This window comes from Schistocerca americana, chromosome 1 (assembly GCF_021461395.2).
Source record: "Schistocerca americana isolate TAMUIC-IGC-003095 chromosome 1, iqSchAmer2.1, whole genome shotgun sequence".
Taxonomy (NCBI): Eukaryota; Metazoa; Arthropoda; class Insecta; order Orthoptera; family Acrididae; genus Schistocerca; species Schistocerca americana.
In genome coordinates this window covers 1,214,230,184-1,214,246,924 of record NC_060119.1, presented here as the reverse complement: position 1 = coordinate 1,214,246,924, position 16,741 = coordinate 1,214,230,184, and the positions used below count along the sequence as shown (strand labels likewise).

The 16,741-nt window shown below is 38.7% G+C and overlaps 1 protein-coding gene across 3 annotated transcripts in view; it reads left to right on the top strand.

Moving 5' to 3' along the window:
- Positions 1–16,741, top strand: part of LOC124619844 (integrator complex subunit 1) — a 307,722-nt gene that overhangs the window by 157,276 nt on the left and 133,705 nt on the right. For all 3 annotated transcript variants that reach the window (XM_047146458.1, XM_047146464.1, XM_047146471.1), the window contains one exon: positions 13,185–13,362. In XM_047146458.1, coding sequence (XP_047002414.1) covers positions 13,185–13,362 — 178 coding nt within the window. The remainder of the gene's footprint in view (positions 1–13,184; positions 13,363–16,741) is intronic.

Genomic DNA, 16,741 nt, shown 5'->3' with positions numbered 1-16,741 from the left:
AGAGTCATCTTAGATTTAAAAATCTAATCAATTGCCGTGCTTCGTTTCTGAGTGTATCACTATTAGGCATAACAATAATACGAATATAAACATGACATGATATGTATATTCTTTCGCGTTTGCTGCTGTCTCACACTAGGTTCGTAGGTTATTAGGCAGACAGGATTTAAATGCGATGATAGCAAACACGAAAGAATACATGGCAAAATGTTTATATTCGCATTATTCTTATGGTGAAGAGAATACTGCATGTTATTCACAATTCATAAAAGTTCCTATTAGCAACCATCTCTTCTCACAGGTAGGAAAAAATTCAGAACGTAGAATTGGCCATATTGACAAACATCGCAAATAGTCTTGCCAGTCAGATTTTCGTAGTACATTGAAATGCTGCTACATTCAAAGATGAACAATACGGAATTTGTATTTACTTCGTTGGATAATGTATGAAAATGCAGTGGTCGAAACTCAGGGTGGCGAAAAATGCTTGTCTTCCACTTTTTTTTAAATTTATTTACTGACACAGAGGTTTTGGCGCCAGTATTTATCTTTGTGCCTGCAAAGCATGCCTTTGTAGCGCTACATATATTCGATGGCGGAAGTAAGTTGTGGCGGCACCTACCAACATTTTTAAGAACTACCGCTTACTTTGCACTCGATTCTAAGCCGCAGGCGGTTATTTGGATTACAAAAACCGGAAAAAAAGTGCGGCTTAGATTCGAGTAAATACGGTAATGTAGACTGTTTCTTTAGTGGGTTTGTCGCATCTTCTAAGTGTTCTGCCAACAAAGTGCAGTCTTCGTTTTGCCTTCCCCAAAATATTATCTATGTGGTCTTTCCAATTTAAGTTGCTTGTAATTGTAATTCCTAGGCATTTAGTCGAATTGACAGCCCTTAGATTTGTGCGATGTATCGTATACCCAAAATTTATCAGATTTCTTTTAGTACCCATGTGGATGACGTTACGCACTTCTCTTTGTTTGATCGTCTGATGCCTTTACTAGACGGTAAATTACAGTGTCATCTGCAAACAATGTAAGGGGGCTGCTCAGATTATCATCTAGATCATTTATGTAAATCAGGAACAGCAGAGGGCCTATGACACTACCTTGCAGAATGCCAGATATCACTTCTGTTCTACTTGATGATTTACTGTCAATCACTATGAACTGTGACCTCTCTGAGAGGAAATCACGAATCCAGTCACACAACTGAGACGATACTCCATATGCACGCAATTTGATTAACGGTCACTTGTGAGGAACGGTATCAAAAGCCATGTGGAAATTTAGGAATATGGAATCAATCTGAGATCCGTTGTCAACAGCACTCATTATTTCATGGGAATAATGAGCTAGCTGTGTTGCACAAGAACGATATTTTCTGAATCCGTGTTGGTGATGTATCAATGAGTCATTTTCTTCAAGGTGATTCATAATGTTAGAGTACAGTATATGCTCCAAAATCCTACTGCAAATTGAGGTCAGTGATATGTGTCTGTAATTCAGTGGGTTGCATCTATTTCCTTTCTTGAATACTGGTGTGACCTGTGCTACTTTCCAGTCTTTGGGAACAGAACTTTCGTCAAGTGAGTGGTTGTATATGATTGCTAAGAAAGGTACTATTGTGTCTGAATACTCTGAAAGGAACCTGATTGGTATACCATCTGGACTGGAAGACTTGCCTTTGTCAAGTGATTTTAGTTGTTTTGCAACACCTAAGATATCTACTTTTATGTCACTCATGCTAACAGCAGGGGCCTTAAATCTGCCGCGTGCCTTTTTACATGTGACGTTGTGCCAGCAGTGTCTCCTACTGTGCTGTGCCTGGAGACATCACTGGACATATGCATAATTATATCAGTTGATCCATCAAGATATCGAGCAGGATTTCAAGATCCCTCTCCCCCTTGAAATGACCCATACTGCCATCACTGTCTTGGCCAGTCCAGAGGAGCATGAGATGCATGTAGCTTACTGTGAAGGATGGGTTGCACCTTTAGATGCTACAGTTGGTAGAGGAGCCACTTCCACATCCAGCACCAGAGAGACAGGAGGTGACAATAGTTTGGACTCGTAACTTACTTCTGGTTCCAGAGAAGACTGTGGGCCCTACTTTGGACCCGTTGCAGATTGGGGTTCAGGTCCATGCCCATATGGATGATAGGTGATGGCTGGAGAATAGGGGATGCCAGATATCCACCACGTGGGACATCATCCTGGAACTGGATGCTGTATCTGCTGTCTTTGATGGTCCTTTGAGTGGGTGAGGTGGGCTGTCACTGCCAGTGTGACAGATTTGGAGGTGGAATTTACCCCAGGTGGCACAAATGGAGCTGATTTCAGTGCCTGTGAAGGGTATCTCAGAGTGTGGGTATCATGATCAGCTGGTGGCCCTGCTGGGCAGTAATGGGGACACCCACCCAAAAAGGTATGGCCACTGTGTCCTGTACCAATGGAGACTGGAACAGATCTGACAAGGAATGATGAGGGTGTCCTCACAAGACTTTCCCTGGGGCTCGGATTGTGGATTGGTGTTACTCAGTGAGGGAATAAAAAAAAGCAGTGCAGAAACAATAGGCTTGGATGTTAATAGTTTCTCCATATGAATTTTAAATGTTCACACAGAATGTTTGGGAATGCCATAAGATGTAGGGTGAAGCAGTGGTGTGGTGGTATGCTAGATTTCATTCAGGTTACAGAACCATTGAAAACCAGCCTTATGAAACTGTGGCCCATTATTGATGACCAGAGTTCATGGAGCTCCTGCAATAGAAAAAACAGTGGCCAGGGCTTTAGTGGTATTTTCTGTCATGGTTTTTATTTTTATAACATGTGGGAAATGAGAATTTGCATGTATTAAAATCACATGGCACCATGGAATGGACCCGCTAAGTCCTCTTGCACCCAATCTCGGTGCTAGGTAGACATAAACCACAGCTGGTAGGCGAAAGCGGTGCAGTTTGCTGCATCTGACAAGCTAGGCATTGTGGAGCCGTACATGCAATACCCTGATCAATATTTGGCCAGTACATGTCACTGGGCCAGATTCTTCATTCTGATAATGCCCAATGGAACTCATGCAAGAATCACAATATGTGGTGGCATACAACCTGTGTTTAGAAGATTTCCTTTAATAAACAATCTCTGGAATCACTGATTGACACTGACAGTTTTCTTAATTCAGTAATATGACATCAAAAAGATGAAGGACATGGCACCATGAAAAGAAAAAGAAAGTCCCAGGGAGGCTCTCGAAGGAACAGCTTGCAATCAGCTGATTTGTATGAAATGGCAAACGTGTCTCAGTAGTGGATCCTTATATGTGACTGCTGTGATGTATCTGGAAGTGACAGGAAACTTTTCCACTGACTGTTCCAATTGAGAATCAGTGTTGAAGCAACCGGTCTTTTACTTATCAAGTCCCTCATCAGGATACATAGAAAATCATGACAGTGTGTCTGCTTTCACATGCTGGGCCAATGTAAGATACTAAATGAAATAGTGGTAATTTGATAAGAAAAGTGCCTAGTCTTGTAATTTCCGAGATGTCATTCAGGCAGTTTGACTTTGGGCCAAATATGGACAGCAGCAACCTATGATCCATGACCAGATGAAATTTGTTACCATTCATAAAGATGCTGTTTTTCTGAATACCAGAGATAATTAACAGTGCCTTCTTATCATATGGGGTTAAAAATGCAGAATTTATGGATACCAGAGATAATTAACAGTGTCTCCTTGTCATCTGGGGATAATTGTTTATGACCCATGGTGAGTGCCTTAGAGGTAAATGCAATAGGCCATTCTGAACAATTCAGGTACTTTTGTGATAGAATGGCCCCAACACTGTTGGGTGGTGTGCCCATGCCCAGCACTAGATCTAAATCAGGCTGACACAGGTTCAGGCCAGGAGCAGTTTGCAGACATTTCTTCATCTTGAGAAATCTCCACAGTTGATTCAACAGTTGAGTTACCCTTGTAATATGCGGAATTAGTAACCTTGCCCAGAGAAACCTGCGCGTTATTCGTTCTTTGCTATTAGAAAATAAGAAATGGCTGATATGTTCTGTGACCTCGATTTAAGGTCTCCTTTGCCAAGGATATATCCTACATATTTAATAGTAGAGTAAAAGGAGCAGTATTTTGACAAGTTACACTCCTGAGTTCTTCCTTTCACTATTGTATCATCCAGATAATTTACACATTGTGGAATGTTGACAGTAGTTTTTTTTTAGAAATTTCTGAAAGTTTGCTGGTGTGCTAGCAATTCATAAAGGTGAACTGCTATACTGATAAAGGCCAAATAGAGTATTTAATACAAGGGTGACTTTGGAAGCCTCGTGCAAAGGAAGCTGAAAGTAAGCTTCTGGATTATTAGTCTTAGAAGAATGCTGACCCCCAGACAATTTTGAAAACAGATCATAATGATCTGGAAGGGGGTACGAGTTTACTATCGACTGTGTGTTTACGGTACCTTTGAGCCCTTACAGTGGTGTATCACACCACTTGGTTTGCAAACAATGACTAAAGGTGATGCCCATCTGCTATAAGTAAATGGAGATAGTATGTAATGATCCAGTTTTTCTTTAATCTTATCCCACAAGGCTGAAGGTATCAGGCAGACATAGAAAATGTACTGCTGATTCAAGCCATTCCCAGTCCAGGAGAAAATAGTAGAGCTTGTTGGAGACACAAAGAATCAACTTCTGCACACAAAACAGTATTCTGTATTGCTTAGACTGTGTGTTAGATGGAAAACTCAGATGCTGCAGGCTAAAATTATTTTGTACCTGGGGTTCTCGTAATACAGGAGAAAGGAAGGGTTGTGATTACGTGGCTGTATGTTAACTCCAGAACTACCTGGCCTAATATTGAGATTTTAAGTTGAGTTTAAATCCAGTTTAGTAGCTACTGATTTTAAGGTTGGAGGCCCTAATCGAAGGCTGATTGATGATTGAGACTGAGGGCCCTGGAACGAAAGAATAATAAAATGGTAATACCATGAACCATGGCCAACAACATAAGGTATCATGGTGCTACCCTTGATGCTGCGATGTCGTTTATTTGCTTCTACACACATGAATGAATGATAATGGCGCAGCTAGCTCTTACGTACATCTGCTATGTGGCCATGGCAAAAGCACTATTGGCACGTCATTATAATGTGTATAACTACATGTAGCATATAGAGAAAAATAATTGGGACAACTGGGCTGTTTGCAGAAATTACAGAAAGGCTGGGTAGAAAAACTGGTATGGCACCGAGTTCAGTTCCTGATTGGTTGAGCAGGGCCCGCTTCACTGTCACCTGGACTGCATGACACTTTTACAATTGTAATATCGGGTCATACCGCATTGCCAGTGGAGATGACATTTCTGGTGTTTAACAATCTGTAAAGATGTTAGCCTGAGCTGCTTGAGTAATTGCGCTGGCAGTATGCAAGGCTTCAGAAAGGATCTGACTGCCGCATCTTTTGGGCATGCACTTCACTGTCTAGTGCTAATCTAATCACCATATCACATTGAAAAATCCCCTTGCAGCGTCAGACCTCCACAAAAGTTTCTCAGTTTAGCCATGAGTCCGTAGAAGGTGGTGTAGGTGATGTACAGGGTGATTATAATTAAAGTTAAACTTTCAAACCATTGTAGAAATAATACCACTGGTCAGAATGACGTCAAATTGCAACAGAATATTATCGGACAGGGGGGAAAACGTATGGCAGAAGAAAAACAAATAGTTACAAAATGTAACAATAGATGCCACTGTAAGCATCATAATTTTAATAATGGTCGACTACAAGTGACAAATGAATCGTACAATAATGCCTAAGGTTGATGTTAAGCAAACTGTACTACTCAGTTTACATGAGTGTACAGGTTTTACATGAGTTTACAGGTGTGATGCTGTTAGTTACGTAAGCCCATACACCAGGGAAAGGTCATATCACATCGGATGGGAAAAATCGGTTTTTAATTGTCCTGAGGCAAAAAACCGCATAAAAAGCATCAATCAAAATCAAATCGGATTACCAATTTCCATGTGACTGGCACAAAACATGTTCAATATGCTGTCCACTGTTTTCTGCAACAAGTTGAAATCGAGAAACAGCATGTTCCACAACTGATCGAAGTGTTTCCGGGGTCATGTTCAGAATGTGTTGCGCAATGCATGCCTTCAATGCAGCTAAGTTTGCAATCAGAACACTGAACGCAACATCTTTCAGGTAACCCCACAGCCAGAAATCACATGGATTAAGATCAGGAGGAGGCTGTAGGGAAATGGTGGCTGATAATTCTATCACTTCTGAAATGGCATTTCAGCGGCTGTGTAACTGGATTTGCAATGTGCGGAGGTGCACCATCTTGCATAAAAATTATCCCATCCACACATCCCTGCTGTTGGAGAGCTGGAATTATGTGGTTGCACAAAAGACAATCATAGGGCTTGCCAGTGACGGTACATGTAACAGGACTGGAAGCACCTGTCTCTTCGAAAAAATGACTCTGTGATAAATGAAGCCGTAAACCCACACCACACAGTGACGTTTTCAGGATGCAGTGGTGCTGGTTGATTTGCGTGTGGATTTTCTATTGCCCATATTAAACAATTCTGTGTATTGACATATCCTGTCAGATGGAAGCGGGCTAAGACTGTCCACAAAATCTTCCACATCCAGTCATTGTCCACTTCCATGTGAGCAAGAAATTCCAGAGCAAAGGTCTCTTTTGCTGGCAAGTCAACAGGAAGTAACTCGTGCAGATGGGTAATTTTGAATGAATAGCAAAGAAGGCTGTTTTGTAGGACTTTATGCACCGTGCTCATGGGTAAGTCCAACGTTCGGGCAATTCTCTGTGCACTACACGTTTGCATACCACCCCTTGTCTCCTCCTGCATTGCTGTGGCCACTACTTCCACTGACATCGAATCAATTCATTTCCTCCCTCCACAAGGTGGCACACCAAAAGAACCCATCAATTCGAATTTCCGAATCATTTCCTTCAGACCCACAGCAGTCATTGGACCAACCCCATTTTTCAAACCTTTAAGTGGCGGGAACTTCTGCAGAGTGACACGTGCACAGTCATAATTCTTGTCATACAGTTTTACAAGCAGAGCACGATCGTACTTTGAGTCAGTCATGGCGAATGTCGCAGAGACAAAAGGATGAAAACCGTGTACCCATCGTGTTTATACCAACTTCAATGGATCGTGCGCGTGACAGGTGTTTTCAATTACGTGTTCTCACACATACAGCACCATCTATTGATCAATTTTCACATTATTTGTTTTCTTCTGCCATACTTTTCCCACTTCTCCGATAATATTCCATTGCAATTTGATGTCATTCTGACCAGTGATGGTGTTTCTACTGCGTTTTGAAAGTTTAACTTTAATTATAATCACCCTGTACATAACAGGTTATACCTTCCCACCTGAGACTGTCTAGGTAATTTTTCCCTGGATTATCTTAATGAGTCTGTGTGTAGGATTTCCTCCTACTTGTTTTCTCTGAAGCTCTCATTGATGATGTCCCTCGAAGCAGTTCTTGTAGTGCATTGGATTATTTAGAAGATGCAAACAGGTGATCTCTGATTATAAGTGGAAGTGCGGGTAGCTAATTTATTTTCCCAGCATGTCATTACAATGTGTTTATTAACAAAAACCATTGAACAGTTATGGTTAAATAGTCTGAAACGATTCGTCTCAAAAAGATAATGAAATTAGAGAGCATGATGCAGTGTTCTATCACAGAACAAGAAGTTTTGGGTAAGTCCTATGACCAAGTGGTGGGATTAGCTCACAGCCAAAATCTCTTGCATACTTTGTAAAATTTTGTACCTATTCATGCATCATTGGTAGCTTAACAATATTCATTTGTCTACTGATTTAACTGGTTTACTGCATTCTGGTATTGTTGTATGAAAGCGCTGAGGACCCGTAGACTCCTCCTAGTTTTTTCTGTGCTTAAAGTGAACTTTGATAATGAATATTGAATAAAGAGAATTCTGACTTTTGCACTGGAATGCCTGTGATTTCCCCTGTGTATCAGTCATCAAATAAGATCTTTTCCCACGACTTGCATACCCCTTCCCACTCAAATGACTCACTACTATGCCATATGGTCCATTTGCCATCAATGCTCACATGAGAACCAACTTCTACAAGGTGTACAACTTTGCTTCTGCCATTTTTTCCTCATCGTTTGAGGCTTTCTCCCATATTCGGGCAGTGTATGAATCCCGCGTCGAAAAAATTGTTCATCTTTTGAAGCAATCCACTAATCGATACAATTTGTGACTTCTTCATGAGATCGGAAGTGTTGGTCAGCCAGGCCATGCGCCATTGATCTAAACAGGTGATAGTCAGAGGTAGCAATGTCTGGAGAATACGGCGGGTGGGGTAGGAGTTCCCATTTTAACATTTCCAAGTATCTTTTGACCTCTTTTGCATCATGGGGTCAAGTGTTGTCATGCTGCAAAATCACTTTATCATGCCTCTCGCTGTACTGCGGCCATTTGTCTTTTAATTCTCTGCTCAGATGCATTAATTGTGTTTGATAACGAGCACATGTGATTGTTTCACACGGTTTTAACACCTCATAGGACACAATGCCAAGCTGGTCCCACCAAATGCGTGATCTTGGAGCCATGAATATTCAGTTTGGCCGTTGACGTGGAAGCATGGCCAGGATATCCCCATGGTTTTTTGCATTAAGAGTTACCGTAATGAACCCATTTTTCGTCCCTGGTCACAAGGAGCTGCAGAAACCCCTTCAGTTTTTGCCTCTGAAGCAACTGTTCACAAACACACAAATGCTGTTAAGTCTCTTGGTTTCAGCTCACACAGGACCCAAGTTCCTTCTTTCTGAATCATGCCCATAGCCTTGAGATGTTTTGAAATGACTTGCTGTGTCACTCCCACTAATTGTGCCAATTCTTCTAGAGTTTGACGCGAGTCTTCATTCAGCAATGTCTCCAATTATGCATGTTCGAAAACATTCTCTCTTCCTCCACTATTTCGGTCTACGATGTTAAAATCACCAATCATGAAGCATTGAAACCACTCTTGCCAGGTTCTTTCACTAATAGCATCCTTACCATACATACTTGAGAGCATTCTATGAGTCTCAGCCGCTGTTTTCTTCATATTGAAACAAAACAGTAACACCTCCTGCAAATGATGAGAATTAGGCTCGCAAACTAACATTTTCAATCAAGAACAACTTTATGATGCAGACACAAATCGACTAATGTTTGAATGAGGTTATGTTGACAGACGTCCAAACTAACTACCTGATGTCTGCGATCTGTTTCTTTCGACCGCTGCTTACTGTTGTCGCCACCTATCAGCAAACGACGGAAGCAAAATTGTACACCTTGTAACTCACTGCTGTTGTACTCTGCAATGCCGCTTAAGACACCAAATTATTCTGCTAGCTGCAGAGTCCCAGTAAAATGTAAATTTTAGAAACTAAAATGCTGTCCAAAGCAAGAGAAACCTTACAATGTGCATGCATGGTTCTGCTAATGATACTTCACAAGAAACTGTAAACTTGCATTTTTCTACTCATGCCTTGCAGGTCTGCCATCCTTGATGCATAACCGTGTAAAGTTACCTTTCGATTTTGATGAACCACCACATGCATTTTTGTACCAAAAGGTTCACTCATAAGTGAGTGAACAGTGGTGAGAGGTAGCACTGTTCGGTCAGATAGACAGGTCAGCTTTCACACAAATTAAGAGCTGTGGTTTGTAGGTAATAGAAAGGTTTACTGTCTCTCGGGTCACTTAATGTCACTTACCTGGAAATGAAGTGCTAAATGCTTTCGATACATTTCTCAGTCCACCCAGGCTTCATTGAAGAGCTGCGCAGCTGGGATTCCAGAAGTGATTGTAGATGTGGCAGATCTGTCACCTTCTGTGTTGAAACTCTTGGTAAAATAGCCTGAAGAATCTTGTTTTGGCACAGGATTAGTTACAGTTCCAAAAATTCCTCATTGTCACTGTTGTAAGTCTGCTCCTTCAGCAATTCAGATTGTATTCAGCACTACGTATTTACAGTTGAATCACAGGATGTAATAGTTCCTTATACTTCTGGAAATACACTACACAAAGGACTTTGTAGTTGGGTACCTTCTCATCATTCTTATTCTTTAATTTTAATGCTTAAATAACACTTAAAGATCTTTGCTTGAATAGTACAATTTATAATGATGATTTGCAAAAGAAAGTATGGGTTTATAGATTGATAACATGTCAACATAATAAAACACAGATTTCAAAATGTAACATGAGTTACCATGGAATCTCCCGGTTCAGGTTTTGAAGGTGCTGTTTAAGTCAAGAAGATTATGATAAGTGTCATATTCTGCCATTGTTGCTCAGTACTTTCAAAACTTGCTCTGAGCACTATGGGACAACTTCTAAGGTCATCAGTCCCCTAGAACTTAGAACTACTTAAACCTAACTAACCTAAGGACATCACACACATCCATGCCCGGGCAGGATTCGAACCTGCAACCGTAGTGGTCGCGCGGTTCCAGACTGTAGCGCCTAGAACCGCTCGGCCACCCTGGCTGGCGTTGCCCAGTACTACCCTTGGCCACTGTTTGTTGGTGGTCAATCATTTGTGCAGGCAACTGTTTCACTGTCAGACCCACATGCAGTGGCATGCACAAGATCCAGCATCATTTATATCTGTCATGACTGCTTTCACAAATTGCTGTACCTCTTGTAGGGTGGGATATGCATAATAGAGGTCTGGCACCTAGGCCTTCAACATGGATATCTCCCATATGGCAAGGGATAGGAGTAGGCATGGAATAACCTTGGCATTAAACAATTAAGGATTCTTAAATCAAAAGCTGCTTCCAAATTAGAGAAACTACAGATAATTGGACTAAATCCCAATCTTAATGAACAAAGAATGCTTCAAAGATAGTAGATGTCAAAATTCACGATATTGCCTGTAAACTCGACATAAAAGTCTGCAACCATATTTTTATAACAACTATTAAGTGTTCCTTTTTGATTGGATTTTAATGACAATTAAAAAAGTTGTGCACACTTTAAGTGTATTGGTAACTTTCCACTTAATCTAAGATTTTGTCTCTGTAATTATTATGATTGATAAATTATCATAGCAAGAATTTGCCAGTTTTGCCTGATTGTTAATACCATAATATGCTTGTTGATAGCTGTTGACTTCATATTGTGCAATGTATTGATATTGTACTATATTGTTTGTGTAAAAACATTATTTTTATTTCTTGTTTTATTTTGATGATAAAATATTTAGTTCATTCCATGTCAAATTTCCTAATTTTGGAATATTTTCCTTCCCGACCGTCACAGATTTTGATGAAATTTTATGCGAACATTCACACGTCTGCAGTGAACACCTTGAAGTTTAAAATTCATCAAAGCAATACGGGCTGGGATACAGTCACTTGTTTGACCCTGTGTGGAACTTCATGCAGAGTTAATATGAATTTCTGGGAGATTATGAGCTGTTATATCTTGAGCAATATTTTGTTGAAAGATATGAAATGTGGCCCTCTTGTACAACTTTATCCAATTTTTGAAAGAATAATGAGGAAAATAATTTTACCAGCCATATTCAGACCCAAGAGAACTTCAAAGTTTGGCTTTTTATATCTCAGGGACTAAAGGTATGACAAACGTAAAAATTGGCATGCAGTACCTTAGCAACACAAGGCTCTCAAATATGAAGTTCCATTGATGTACCAATTTCCAATACTGAATAAATTAACTGCCACTTTAAGATTTTATAAGAAGGTAAAAATGCAGTCTTTTTGACCTTGTTTTGCAAAAAACTTTCTCCTATAAAACTTTTCAAAGTGATCTCACTAGAAAGACCATGGTTTTAACTGCAATAAGAAGTTAATTTGCCTGTCCAATGTGGGCTAACAATGCTAGATAATTTGAATTGTAGTTAGGTGTCGTGATCATGGGAAGCAAAAAAATGTAAACTATGGGTTCTTATATCATGTAGAGTAAAGGGGCGCTAAACATGAAACTTGATATGCAATAGTTCAGTATCACAAGGATTTTGTATACAAAATTTCATTCATCTGCCATTTTTCCAGTGCTCTAAGAATCTGTCAAAAAATCATGAGTTTTATGAAAAGGCGAAAATAGGGTATATTTGCATGTAAAGCAATGTTCAGCATGTTTACTATATGAGATGTAAGAATCTGAAGTTTACATTTTTTTTTCTCATGATTTTCATGCCCAACTTTGATTCAAATTATCTAGTACTGTTATCCAACATTGCAGTAAAATCATGGTCTTTCTAATGTGCCCAGTTTGAAAAGTTTTGTAGAACATTGTGCTTTGCAAAATCAAGATAAAAAGACTGCATTTTCTTTTAACTTTTTACAAAATCTTCAAGTTTGCATTTAATTTATTCGGTATTGGAAAGTGGTACATAAATGAAACTTCATATTTGAGAACATTGTGTTGTGAGGCTGCTACATGCCAAGGTTCATGTTTGTCATACATTTAGCCCTCAGATATAAGAAGCCAAACATCAAATTTTTTCCCCCCTGAAAGTTTGTGCCTAAATAAAGCTTGTAAAATTCTTCTCATTATTCTTCTCCAGAGAATATATTAAGTTGTACAATATGGCCAAATAGCATTTCTTTTGACAAAATCTTGCCTGATATATAAGAATTCAAGGTTGCCAGAAAGTCACTCTCTCTCTCTCTCTCTCTCTCTCTCTCTCTCTGTATGAAAATTTGCACATAGAGTAAAACGAGTGACTGTGTCTCGGCCAGTACTGCTTCGACAAACTTTAACCTTTACTGTTGTTCATTGGGGACATGTTCACACAAAATTTCAATGAAATCTATGATGATCAAGCAGGGATGCCTAGGTGAGTTGACATGGAGTGACCTGCTTGTAACCTGTATAATCATCATGTATCTTGAAGAGTTCAATTCAGTTGTCTTAGTGTTGCACGGAGAGTAGCCTGGCAGGTGATACTGAACTTGCAGTGAGAAAATATGCAAATAATCTAATGTATTAGCAGATGGAGCTTGATCAGTTTCCCCCTGTGGCGACCAGTGTAAATTACTGTTTTAATGTGTCAAACAATGTTTTATATTTAGAAGAATTGCTTGTACCTACTTGGTGTTTAATATTTTTGTTTTATGACAGCCACTTTCAGTATCCACCTCCCACAATGTCGTCTGGTGAACTACTGGATGAGACAAAAACAAAAGAACTGCAGATAGCTGCTGTAGAGAAACAACAGATCCTTGAATTTGAATCGTATTTAGCAGCAGCCTCCACAAAGCAAACCATAACAGAACAAACCAGTTTACTTCTACCACAGGTATGTTGGTTTATACATTAAACGTTTACTGCACAATTTACTGAGAAATATTCAAGCCTGTGCAGGCTTCAGATAGATTGTAAGATCAGAACATCGATTAAATCTAATACTTTTCTTTCCGAAATTTTGAATTTTCAACGTGTAAATAACTTTACTATAATACGTGAAGATGTCTTTTACTGGGGAAGATGAGTTATGACATCATAATTTTCCATATTTGAATCATTGTTTTGCCTACCTATTACTGTGCTAGGAAAAAAGAAACATCAGGTGCACAATCCTTTCCACTGCTCCCAAACTATATTGACTGCCTCACTGCGAGTGCCATCTAGATAATCTCCACCTCTCTCCCCACCGCCACCCTACTATAAGTCCTTCAGTCCCACAAATGGCATCAATTTTCACTAGCCCCTGACCCACAACCACCTCCACTCCTGTTCCTACTTCATTTTTGAAAGTTAATGGACTATTTTTGCACCACAGTTCTATGTAAATGATGTTGCAAATACATTGTTGTTTTAGTACACATTTCAATTCAATGTTCTATGTACTTAACAAATGAAGAAGTCAGTGCTGTTGCCTGAATTCCTGTAACTGAAAAATGTGAACTGATAAACAAGAACTTTTGGATGTTAATTGTCATGCAAATACTTAAAAAAACAAACAAACAGTGGAAACTTAGATGGAATAATGACGATATTTTGATAAGGATAGAGTGTACTCACCTTGTAGTAGATATGTTGAGTTGCTGACAGGCATCACAAAGAGACTGCTAAACATGTGAGCTTTCAGCTAAAAGGCCTTCTTCTAAAGTGGACAAAACACACACACACACACACACACACACACACACACATATTCATGAAAGCACAACTTACAAACACATGACCACTGTCTGTGGTCACTTAGGCCAGATCAGTCCAAAGCCTCTGTGGCCTGTGATAATGGTCTATATGTGTAAGTAATACTTGTGTGTGTGTGTGTGTGTGTGTGTGTGTGTGTGTGTGTTCGAAAGCTGTCATGTTTAGAAGTCTCTTTGTTGTGCCTGTCTGCAGGTATTTAAAATATTAATTCTTGTTGCATGATGGACAAAATAATGGAGATGAAGATTTAAACAAAAGAAGGGATTTAAGTAGAACAACATTCAATCCAAATTTTGAATATAAATAATGAATGCGTCAACACGAATGAAAATGTAATGCGATGAAATGGAAGAAATTAAATGGAAGTTAATGTGTTAAAAAATTAAAATCACATGGACAGAGACTACAAATAAAAAAAAGAATGAAAGAAAGAAGAAATGAAAGCAGATGAAAAAGTTGATATGGTAATTAAAATGACATGACAAAAGATTAGAAATAATAAAAAAATTCATTGAAATGAATAAACTGAATAAAAAATTTGATCAAGGTCACAACTGAGGTATGAAACTAGTAACTTTGCTGCATTAATACAAAGCATAGCTATACGTCACATTACTTGTGATTATGCTAGTAGTTGGTGTCTAATATGAGTGTCAACAATTTTCTGTCACTGCAAAGTAAGAACTGAAAACACAGAACTGACATTAGTTCTTCACAATGAGAACTCATTGGAATTGAGAACTTTGTGGTTATCGTTTTGCGCATTACTAGGCTGTACTAGTTGTGCTTTGAGCTCATGTTCTTTCATGGTTAACTGCATCAAAATGAAAATTTACTTTAGAAAACTATATTATTACAACGAGGCAGAACGACTATTGATTAATTACTTTCAGGTTATGAAATACCAGTTTTGCTGGTAGATCCATATAATGATGCAAAAAAACTGTCTTACAGTTCAGAACCATTAGTTTCTTCCTAAGTGAAGAAAGGTGGTTAGGATAGGGAGAATAGAAAGGAGGGGTATGTCATTCACATCCCAGTATGAGATTTGCCCACCTGTTGTGATGATGTGGGAGGGTGAAAATGAAGGGGGAGGTGTCAGTGAGAAGATCAGAGGTTGGTAGTCAGTTAACTGCATGTTTCATAGATCATTTGAACAATTTTTTTTATCAATGCGATGTGGAGTGAGTCAGTTTACAGGGAATTTCTTTTAACATTAATGAACATATTATTTTTTAGTCCTACTACACTTAAAAACTAGGTTTCTTAAAAAAATCTGGCTGCCAGCTTTTAAATAAAAATTTGTTTATAAAATAAGAGCTGTCCAGAAAAAAAAAGAACTTTCTGTGATAGCTGTCAGATGTTTTATGTTATTGGAGAAATGTTCAAAAATTATTCTTGATGCATTCGTGACCTCCTTTCTGAGCCACTAACAGCTTTAATAATGGTTGATAAAGGCCATTTTTTCTTCTAGTATCACAGGAACAGACATCACTATTCTTCTTTAATGGCAATAGATTATTACTGAGGAATTTCATTAGCAAATATATATATCAATAAAAACTTCCTTTCTATATGACGACTTACTCCAGAAAATTATTCTGTAAGACGTATGTGAGTGGAAATATGCAAAATATATTAGGAGACTGAATCATTTGTTTCCAAGACTAGCAATTATATGAAGAGCAAAAGTAGCTGAACTTAATTGTTTGAGCAGCTCAGTAATATGCTTCTTCCAGTTCATTTTTATCAATATGTACACCAAAAATTTCCAGCAGTCTACCCTTAAAATGACCCTTGTTTACGTGCTACATCAATAGTTAGTAAGACACTATTTATTGTACTAAAATTAATATAGTATGTTTCCTCAAAATCGAGGAACCACTTAATTATTCTTTGAAAAAACATCAGCGGTTTCTTCTGTTGCCCTCTAATGGTATGTAACACTAGTACAGTCTGCAAAAAGTACCTGCTCTGCTTGATGAATGTTAAGTTAATACACATATATAAGGAATAAGAGTGGAACAGAGGTTGAACACTGTGGGATTCCCTTTGTGATTTGTCCCTAGTCACTAAAATTTTCTCTCTTGCAAATGACATTCAAATTTTTCAGTGGAATTTTTTACATTCTGTATAATTGAAACCAACTGTTTATAATGCTATAAATTCCATAACATCTAAGACGGTGACGTAATATTCATGGTCAAACACCTTGGAAAGGCTTGTAATATTTTGTGAGTGAATGTACAACTGGCATTCTTAGTTGAGCAACCCTTCTGGAATCCAAAAAGATGTGCTAATTAAACTGTCTCTATTTAAATGTGTGGCTTCCCTTGGGTGCATTACTTTTTTGACTGTTTTGGGAAAAGATGTCAGTAAGAAAATTGGACAATAATTATTTACGTCATTCTTGTCACCTTTCTTATGAAGAAATTTAACAATGATATATTGTAATCTGTTTGTAAAATTTCCCTGTGCCACTGGTGCATTACATATATGAAACAGATTTTTTAATA